Here is an 11,066-nt window from a genome sequence, read left to right as displayed (position 1 = left end):
GGACGTCCTATCTCCTATACTTCCTATCAGGAAAAAGTCCTTGGAAGGTAATAGAAAAAATCTTCAAATATAAGTTACTCGGTTAGAACAAATATCCAGACGAACAGCCACAGCTGTGAATTTAAAAGCGTTAGTGACTTCTAAGACCCAACTCAATATGGCTCACGCTCGTCACATTCAGAAGTTTCTAGTTTTTGCTGAACAGAAGTACTATGAATTTGGTAATAAGTCCAGCCACTTGTTGACCGTGAACTGAAAAATTAGAACAATGATCGCTCAGTTAATATAAGAACACCGTGTGGCAATGTCTCATGTGATCCACTGATTATCAATAGTCCGTTTAGACATTGTTATAAATCCCTCGACAGTTGCCTCTTATTTGAATAATATCTCTTTACCCACCGTCGCGGAAGAGGACTGTTGCAGTTTAAATGCAGCCCTCGCACCAGAGGAAGTCTGGGCTGTGATCCAGGCCATGCCACACGGGAAAAGTGCAGCACCAGATGGGTTTCCATTGGAATTTTTCGAGAAATGTGGGCCAGAGATTCACCCAATCCTTACGCCTGCTATTAACAATATTTTGAAAGATGGCGGCAGCGCGGTGTCACAGTGGTGCTCTCAGGGTCGCGGGGGATGCTGGAGCCTATCCCAGCAGTCATGGGCGGCAGGCGGGGAGACACCCTGGACAGGCCGCCAGACCATCACAGGGCCCACACACACACACACATTCATTCCTAGGGCCAATTTAGTACGGCCGATTCACCTGACCTGCATGTTTTTGGACTGTGGGAGGAAACCGGACCCCCTGGAGGAAACCCACGCAGACACGGGGAGAACATGCAAACTCCACACAGAGGACGACCCGGGGTGACCCACCAAAGTTGGACAACCCCGGGGCTCGGACCCAGGACCTTCTTGCTGTGAGGCGACCACGCTAACCACTGCGCCACCGTGCCACCCAGATGAATTCTCTTATAATAATATAATTATTTATAGCACACTAAGAAAAAAAAAACGGGATCTGCTTGACCCTCTCAGAGCTGGAAAATACTCTGGTCTCGGCCGAATCTGTCGGAGGCAGGATTTCGGAGAGTTGTGCTCTACTACTGTACTCGGATTCCTCAGCTTATGATTCTCTGAGGCCGCCGTGAGCGCGTGATCCGGGAGTATCATTTAGTTCTGCAGATTGGACTTATCTCCATAGGACTTATCCATAGGACTTATATCCATAGGACTTATATCCATAGGACTTATCCATAGGACTTATATCCATAGGACTTATATCCATAGGACTTATCTCCATAGGACTTATCTCCATAGGACTTATCCATAGGACTTATATCCATAGGACTTATCTCCATAGGACTTATATCCATAGGACTTATATCCATAGGACTTATCTCACACCTATTCAGCTGCAGAAACTGTCCCCCAGCGGCTCAGACCTCCGCTATACACGTAAAACACACAAAGGTACTTTTATCCATCGGTTCTGGCCTTGTAACCACAATCCAGACATTTTGGAAGGAGGTCAATTCTGTGATCCAGGAGGTTGCCGGTAAATTGATTACAATGACTTACTCTTTGTTTGTTAAACCACACACCGGACAATCTCTCAAATCTCTGTTATGCTCTTATTTTGGGCTAAAAGGTATTTTGCGGTGCGGCCCATCGCAGGTCCCTACAGTCAGCATGTGGTTATCCACATGCTGACTGTAGGGACCTGTGATGGCCCTTCCACCTCTAGAGAAACTGACTCATGATCTCAACCATGAATCAATCAAATTCTGGAGACTCTGGGGGCCTTTACACTCCTTCCTTGCAGGGACTTTGACGCACTTGTCTGTCCCGGGAGGGCAGTGGCTGATTACTCAGTTTGTGGTCTTTGCCCGCTTCCTGTCATGTTCTTGTGAAGTCTAGTCATACTTATTGTCATGGCTATTTTCATCTATTTATTTATTTATTTATTTATTTATTTATTTATTTTTATTTGAATTTTTTTCCCCTTTCAATACAACTTCTACATATCGCAGCGTTTGTCGTTGATTTCGGGGCGGGATTTTTCTGTTTTGCGCGTTTTTCTGTTGCTGTTTGTGAGGTATTTATGTGTTTGTTAAATTTGAAAATCAGTTAAAAAAAAAAAACAACAAAAAAACACCCCAGCAGGTTGCAGCCGAGATGTGCTGAATGAACAGACGCACGTCTCGGGTATGTCGAAGGAACGAGTGTAGCTGAAGGCTGCATGGCATACACCGCCGCAGGCCTGGAAAGTCAACTACTTGTGTTAAGGGTGGAGATTAAGTACCAGCCACCAGCTAAAATGCTGGCAAAGTTTGTTCATTTGTCTATTCAGGAGTCAGTATTTTAGGCCGTGAAGGTGATTTACACTAAACGTGGAAAAAGATCCTCCAAAGCAGACCGCCTTGAATTAAACCGAACGCCCTGTGTTACTGCACGCGACTCGTTTCTTTGGGTTGCAGTTGGAGTCAGCTAATTGCTGTAGCATGTCTAACTGTGCTCCATATACAATATGCAATACATATACAGTATACCACAAAACAGCATGCGCGGTAGATTCAGGGGTTTGATGTCAGACCAGCAGCTGAAGGCAAATGGCTTCGGTGTATTTTTCATAAAGCCGGTGGCGCGGGTTCTGGTTGAGTTGGGGTAGGGCAGGGTCCAATCTCACATAACATTTTACTATCTACTACCCAAAGGAATTGAATCAAGTGCAACTGGACAAGTCCAGTATATACTAAGTCCAGTTGCACTTGATTCAATTCCTTTGGGTAACCATGACCTGGATGAACGAGGACATTCACAGACATGTTTGCTATCTACTGTTTCACTCCATAAATGTGTCATCTTTTTCTCATTTACACCCTTTCTACCTATTCATTCTACCTATTCATTCTACCTATTCATTCTACCTATTCGTTCTACCTATTCATTCTACCTATTCATTCTGCCTATCTACTGAGTCGATATGCCTCTTTTTAAGCAGCGCCCCGCTTCACACTCAAATGGTTGTAAACGGTCATGCTGCCAAACACGACCACTGGTTTGTTTTGGTTTTTACAATAGTACCACGGTACACTGGGCGAGGAGCCCGTGTCCCGTTCTTGGACACCTTGATGGGAGCTCGGGGAAGAGAGGAGGCTTCGTATTCACTTCCCAGGCTTTTCCATCCTACTTCTGCACATTTCTGCACTCCGCGCAGTTTTGCACTTTTCATGCACCGCCGCCTTTTGTGCAGCTGCCTTCCTTAGATGGCTCTGCGCTGTGGTGCCGTATAGTATCTTGTATAGTGGTTTGTAATGCATAGCGTTGTGCCGTGTTGTTATAATGTCCTCGCGTCGTTTCTTTCTTACTGTGCGGCACGTTATACGGTGTCCCCACGGCTGTGCACCCCAGAATTGTTTGAAGGAAATGAGTTGCACAACAAAGCCTGGAACGGATTCCTCTTGAGGTTGTGTAAGGGTTTGTTTTAATGCTCCTTTGAGGAAATCCAGTGAGGAATGGGGGCTGGGGTGGTTCTTATGAGAAGGTATTTGTTGAAATCTCGCTTATCCCCGGAATGCTTGGGATAATATCAGCTGGATTCGCGCCGCGTTTCGTGCTCCACACCCCGAGAGAGGTTGTTTGGGGTTTTTATTTGTTTGTTTTATTTACTCTCTTTGTCAGCCACTGGCTAGCAGCGTGCAGCGGTCTCCATTCTTTCTGGTTAGGAGACACACAGTACCATATTTCCCGGACTGTAAGCTGCTGCTTTTTTACCCCGTCAGGCCGGTCCTGCGATTTATAGTCCAAAACGATTTCTACAACGCATGACACTGCATTTCAACTAAGGCCACCAAATGGCGCTGTTTAATTTTGCGACTCAATTGAAAATACTGTACCCCCTCTTATAAATGTGACTTATACACCGAAGCGACTTGCTTTTTTCCTCGCAGCAACGCGTCTGTTGCCGAGTGCATCTTGTACTCACGCCGGTGTGACTTGTAGTCTGGGAAACACGGTCGGTACATTTGGAGTCACTGCAGTAGCGTTTAGCTCTGCTGTAGTTTGTTCAAGCCTCTGACAATTCAACGTCTTTTGCACAATTCATGTGTATGTAAATATAGATATGCATGTAAATATGCATTTGTATGTTGTTTGCACATTTGTGTAGTTATTTTTAACCTTCTGCGTTTCCTTCTAATTGTGTCCCACTTCTTGCACAATTTCAGACTTTCCAAATAAAATAGGCATTCGACTGCTCATTGTACTTGTATGTGAAGTATGTGACAAATAAGCGTTTGAGTCTCTCTTTGAAGGGGGATTTTCCACAGTACTTAAGCAAGAAAAATACACGCAGGGGAACTTCTGCAACCGACACCACCCAAAACACGCTTACTGCGTGCGGTAGGGCGTTTTTTTTTCTTTCTTGAATCCCCTCCGAAGCCTGATTGCGCCGCTATTAAAGACGAGATCGACACCATCAGTTTTGTGTTTCCATTGTTTTGTTATTTTATTGTGTTCCACCAGTGGAATTGCTACAACCCATGCAGCCCAAAATGACATCTTGTGCACTGTACAATGGACACATTTCCCATACACAACAAGGAATACAACCTCACAGGTAGATGGTTTACCCACTAGACAGAGCAATCAGTCATGCAGCAAAGCGAGGCCTTAAGAACGTGTTGCACAGTCAGCAGAATCGTTTTGAGATAATTTAACGTAATTTCCAGCTTCTCATTCATCCTTCCTGTTTTACTGCATTTCACATCCCATTTCCCATGAGCTCTTTATTTGAAGTTTAAAAATAACCAGCTATTTTTACAGCCAAGGCGTTTTTGACTTGACGTTTAAAAACGAAAATTTTCATACCCACTTCACAATAGGACTCGCGCTCCAGTACCGCAGACACGTTGTGACAGAAATAAAAAGCTTTTGGACTTCTCCAGAACCCCGAACCAGAGTAACACCATACAGAAATAATAGCTACAAGTACTTCCTGCCTGAGAACTCGTTGCCCTCTTTTTTTTTTTAATTATTATTATATGTGGCAAAACAAGAACCCTACAATTGAAATGGGCTAGAGAAGGCTCATGTGACAAAAACAAAAACAAAAACAGGGCCAAGCGATTGGACTTTAAAACAAGAACCTACACTTCTTAACAAACTCCAGATCCTAACACCCTAAGTTTTTTTGGCTGCCAAAATGAAATTGACCGTCGACAACGCAACCCCTTTTAGGTCAGCGAGTTGACTTCTGTCCCGGTAGGTGCTTGTTGAGGATGACCTTGGCAGCGTCCAGGGCGGCCTCGGCTGAGACGGGGATGTGAGGTGCAATGCCGGCCCCCTCCCAGCCGTGCGCCATGGTGGTGTCAGAGTGGATGGTGGGGATGCTGAGGAAGATGTCGGTCTCTCCGACGCTGAAGGTCTCGGGAGGGTGGGAGGCCCCGGCGGTGGTCTCGCCAACAATCATCGCCCGGCCCAGGTTCCTCATGATGAAGACGAACTCCTCGGCCGCGCCAGCGGTCGCCCCGCTGGTCAGGATGACCAGGCTCTTCCTGGTGCCATACCTTACACCTTGTGAGGGAGAGCGGGTAAAAGAAATCAGAATAGAGAAGAAACAACCACTCCACAAACTGGTATGTTTGGTGTCACAACAGCAATATATACTCCAGTTCATCTTGCCATGCCTTGCTCAGGGGCACAGACAGGAGTATTAACCCTAACATGCATGTCTTTTTGATGGAGCACCCGGAGAAAACCCATCGCAGACACGGGGAGAACATGCAAACTCCGCACAGAGGACGACCTGGGATGACCCCCAAGGTTGGACAACGCCAGGGTTCAAACTCAGGACCTTCTTGCTGTGTGGCGACAGCGCTACCCACTGGGCCACCGTGCCACCCATTATATTTATCTGTCCAGGAGGTCAATCTTGCACTGGTCAGCCAAAACATTACAACCACCCGAGGCCACTGCCATCAGGGAATACCGTTGCCATGAAGGGGCGTATTTGGTCTGAAACGATGCTTAGGAGGGCGGTATGTGTCACAGTAACGTCCACATGGATGCCAGGACCCAAGGTTTCCCAGCAGAACATTGCTCAGAGCATCACACTGCCTCCGTCGACTTGCCTTCTTCCCACAGTGCATCCCGGTGCCATCTCAGACCAGGCCACCTTCTTCCACTGTTCCACGGCCCAGTTCTGATGCTCACGTTGCCATTGTAGGCGCTTTTGGCGGTGGACAGGGGTCATCATGGGTACTGTGACCGGTCTGCAGCTACGCAGCCCCATACACAGCAAGCTGTGATGCGCCGTGTCCTGACACCTGTCTGTCATAGCCAGCATTCACTTTTTCAGCAATTTGAGCTACAGTAGCTCTTCTGTGGGATCAGACCAGACGGGCTAGCCTTCGCTCCCCATGCGCATCAATGAGCCTTGGGCGTCCATGACCCTGGTCTCCGGTTCACCTGTTGTCCTTCCTTGGACCACTTTTGGTGGTACTGACTACTACATACCAGGAGCACCCCACAGGACCTGTCGTTGTGGAGATGCTCTGACCCACTCGTCTAGCCATCACAACTCGAACCATGTCCAAGTCGCTCAGATCCTTATGCTTCCCCATTTTTCCTGCTTCCAACACTTCAACCTCCAGAACTGACTGTTCACTTGCTGCCTGATACAGCCCACCCCATGACAGGTGCCATTGTAATGAGGTAATGTCATTCACTCACCTGTCAGTGGTTTTAGTGTTCTGGCAGATGGGTGTATGTAATAACATATGGTTCTGGTCTAGCAAAGGTTGGGGTTAAGCTTTTGAGAGTATATCCAGTGGTTTTAGGGTAAGGGTTACGTTTTTATTCATTTGTAAAAGCTGCCTTTTACCTCTTTTTGATCGCTGGATTAGAAACTCAGCGTAATTCCTCACTTTAGAAAAAAAAATTAAACACACCCAATGCAGGGGTCAAACTGATAAGTTTTACTCCCACTTCGTGACCCTTTCTCCCCTGTGGAGGTGGGGTGGTCCTCCCCTTATTCCCACGCCATATCATTTTACACTTGCAGGCTGCTGGTGGGTTTAAGTTGTTCATGGTAAAGGATGCAGGGTGAGAGGTGGGTGTGGAGAAGGAAGCGAGGAAGATGAAGGGAAGAAGAGAGGGTCAGATCAGAGCACATGCAGGAGAAAAGGGAAGCCAAGAAAGAGACACAGAAGGTCACCAGGAAGAACCAGGCTGATGACCGGAGCCCGGTTCTTCAGCACCTATGACCTGTGTCCAATCTCCACCCTGCTTACAACAATTTTTACACATTTACAATCCAACGTAACGCCATCACACTTGGGAGGCGGGGCAATAATTCATGATCATCATGTTTTGTCTCTCAGTAGTATTGTATGAGATATATGCCATGTTGCGATACACCGTTTTGTTGTCTAAATTAATATTAATTAGAATCTATTACACATTATACTTTATCTTACCAAACAGTTCAATGTGATGAATCTCAGGGGGATTTTTGAATATGGTATTTTTGCATGTGCAGACAGATACTGTAATATATATATATATGTGTCAGGAAAGTAAGATCATGTTGGCCATGTACTTAGTGTGAAAGTAAGTACTTGAAGTACTTAGATTCACTATGTATGTTTGGGAAATGTTCTCCGCATCGGTGTACCAAGACAATGTTGCGTACACCAACTGCGCTTAACAAATACGGTTATTTTAATTAGATTCCATAGCATGCAATAGTTATGTACTAATATTTGTTTTTTTTGGGGGGGGGGGGGGGGGTTTGGAGGAAAACAGGAGCCAGTGAACTCGTATATACTTGGCTGGGGGCTGATATTCACCCTAGCCCTGCTGAATATTGATCTTCTTTGTGGGTCTGTGTCGCTCTGTGTGAAGCGCACGGTCTGAGTCGACCAGAGAAAGCGGATTGTTGTGTATTACCAGTAAGCTCAGGAATGGTCCAGAGCTCCTTGGTGGTGCCAGAGGGTCTGTCGTATAACTTGTCCAGCAGGATCTTCTTGCCAGCATCAAAGAAGTAGGAGCAAAACCCTGAAATGGCTGTGGTGGGGCCACCAACATTGTTCCTGCAAATACAATCATACCGGAGTCAGGGTCAAAGCACTGTGAAGGAAGACGAGGTAAATCGTGGGTAAAATGACTCTTATTGAATTGTGTAATGGTGTTGGCTCGGTCTCTGACTGGCCCTTTTATTATAAAATCATATGTCTGAAGTGTTTATGAAGGATAGCAGGGGTTTTCCCCCCCCTTTTCTCTCCAATTGTATCCAGCCAGTTACCCCACTCTTCCAAGCCGGCCCGGTCGCTGCTGCACCCCCTCTTGCCGATCCGGGGAGGGAGTCCTGCAGACTACCACACGCCTCCTCCGATACATGTGGAGTCGCCAGCCGCGTCTTTTCACCTGACAGTGAGGAGTTTCACCAAGGGGGACGTAGCATGTGGGAGGATCACGCTACCCCCCCCCCCGCACAGGTGCCCTGACTGACCAGAGGAGGCGCTAGTGCAGCGACCAGGACACATACCCACATCCGGCTTCCCACCCGCAGACACGGCCAATTGTGTCTGTAGGGATGCCCGACCAAGCCGGGGGTAACAGGGGGATTCGAACCGGCGATCCCCGTGTTGCTAGGCAACAGAACCGACCGCCACGCCACCCGGACGCCTCCACATTTTAGATATGATAAGTGACAACTGTTGGGTGTGAAGTGGATTCACAGGCCTCTCGTGTGGTCTTGTGAGCAGGATCTCTGTGCCCACCTGAGGTCGATGATCATGGCGTCGGTGTTGACGACTTTGTTCCAGACGTGCTCAACAATGATCTGGGCGATGGGCTTGACCTCCTCGAAGTCTCCAAACATGTCGAAGCGCAGGTAGCCGATGTTGTTCTCGAACACATCCGTGTGGAAGGAGACCTTGATCAGCTCAATGAACATTTCTGGAGAATAATCCTGCGGATAAACGCGCATAAAAACCATATGTTTTAAGACACGCAATATCAGAAAATACACCATGACCAGCTAATAAATGTAAAGCAAGTCTTACTATAAACTTCCCCTGTAAGAGAACTGGAAGTAATGCAGTTTACTTATTGCACTGGTATCTATGGTTTAGTATTATGCCTTTACTTTAACACAAAGAGGAATCCTTGGTTTTGTCAGCTGTGTTGTTGTTTAAGCTTGAATGAAAAAATATTCTACCAGTTTAACAATTTCCCATTGTGACTGAGCTCAAATTCTGGTGGAAATGGGAACGGTACTATTTTCTGATATCACTTATTGAATCATCATTTTCCGTTTTTAAAAGAGCTTGCCATAATCAAGCTTCTGTAAGCCGATCTTTTTTCTGATACCCGTGATGTCATCAGACACGCATTTACACACAGCCAATCAGATCAAAACACAAAACCACGAAACCCCGCCCACCCTTACTGCCAACACTTATTTGCGCTTGTCGCTCAAAGGCCAGCTCATGAATATTAATGAGGACATGACGCCTCCCACACAGCTCTTGAGACGATTGAGAACAAATATGGATAAAATTACACAAAAACAGAATGTTAGTCATTTACAAATAAAAAAAAATTGTTACCAACTGTTTTATTATTCCGTCTTAAAGGTTTTAAGATGTGAAAAGTTAAATAGGTTTACTGATTTTGGTCTGGTTTTAATACATCTTGGAGAAAATAACGTCAATTGTTTCCTCAGTTAAACTGTCAACTCCATGTGTGGCTCAAACATGTGGAAGTGCAGGAGGATCTCACCATCGGTGGCAGGGCTGGAGTGTTGCTGGTGGTCTTCAGGCTCTTGTCCCCGGACAGACTTTTCAGGTCAGCGGAGAGCTTTGTCTCCAGCTCTTCCTTGGTGTTGACCATGTTGTACTCGCCGCTGGCCAGGAGTTCGTTTAGTTTTGTGGCGACAGTCGCTCCCACATCCTCAAAGGCGTAATTATCAGCGATCAGGGTGGCAGATCCCTCGATGATGGCTGGAATTTGGCCACGGAGGTTGACGATCTTGATTGCTGTTGCGAGGGCATCCTCAGCATGTACCTCAACATCAGGGGTCACGCCGGTGACCTCCCAGGTGGAGCCGGTGATAGGGTTGATGGATTTGGCAGTCGGCACAGTGATGTAGAAGTCTGTGCTGCCCACCTTGATCGTGTCGATTTTGACAGAGCTCCCGGCACTCTTCTCCCCAACGATGGTGGCCCTTTTGAGGTTCTTGAGGCAGTAGGTGACATCCTCTGCAATCCCTTTGGTGTTCTTGCTGGTGAGGATAATGAGGGGCTTCTTGGCACCGTATCTCTCCCCCAGGAGCTTGGGCATGGACCACAGTTCAGTGGTGATGTCTGTGGGACGGTCATAAACGCTGTCGATGTGAATCAGAGGCTCAGCCTCCGTGAAGTAAGACACGATGTAGGAGATCCCCGACATGTCTCCGCTGCTGGTGTAGCGCATGTCAAATATCAGAGCAGATGTAGGCAGGATCTTGTTCCAGACCAGCTCCAGGAGCAGAGGGCCGATTTTGTCTGCAACCTCCTCCCCGAGGATGTGATCGATCCGCAGGTAGCCGACGTTCCCATCCAGGATATCGAGTTTGATTGAGTTCTGGATGACGGCAACCAGCTGTTCCGGGGGCAAGGGAGGCAGCTGAGGGGTCACGACTGGGACATAATCGGGCTCATATGAGACTTTAAGGCGCTTGTCGTTGATGGTACCCTGGACTCCCGACGTGAGCACGTTGGCCAGGGTTTCAGGGTCTGGGATGCTGAGGATCTCTGTGTTGGTGCTGGCGGCATCTATGGCCTCTTGCATACCCACCAGCTTCTCCGGAGAGCAGTAATTGTCCATCAGGATCTTCGCCATGTCTGCGATGAGGGTTGGTTCAAATGCAGCGTTGGCAATGAAGACATTGCTGAGAACAAGCAGCGATGCAACCAGAAACATAGCTTTTGCCATGTTGTCTGTTTGGCGAGATGAAAGTGGGTAGGAGCAAGAAGGTGCTGAGACTCAGAGCCTCCTTCTGTGGAGAGGTTCTTTGT

General features: G+C 47.2%; 1 protein-coding gene across 1 annotated transcript; it reads right to left on the bottom strand.

Moving 5' to 3' along the window:
- Positions 1-5,242: 5,242 nt before the first annotated feature.
- Positions 5,243-10,992, bottom strand: LOC130127902 (retinol-binding protein 3-like). The gene is made up of 4 exons (XM_056297616.1): positions 9,790-10,992; positions 8,787-8,977; positions 7,954-8,096; positions 5,243-5,577 (listed from the first exon to the last, which is right to left on the bottom strand). The coding sequence occupies exons 1-4, from the start codon at positions 10,981-10,983 to the stop codon at positions 5,243-5,245; spliced, it is 1,863 nt and encodes a 620-aa protein (XP_056153591.1). The 5' UTR covers positions 10,984-10,992.
- Between the last annotated feature and the right edge of the window lie 74 nt (positions 10,993-11,066).

This window comes from Lampris incognitus, chromosome 17 (genome assembly GCF_029633865.1).
Source record: "Lampris incognitus isolate fLamInc1 chromosome 17, fLamInc1.hap2, whole genome shotgun sequence".
NCBI classification, from domain to species: domain Eukaryota; kingdom Metazoa; phylum Chordata; class Actinopteri; order Lampriformes; family Lampridae; genus Lampris; species Lampris incognitus.
Note: the sequence above shows the minus strand (reverse complement) of the source record. Positions and strands in the feature narration are given on the sequence as shown.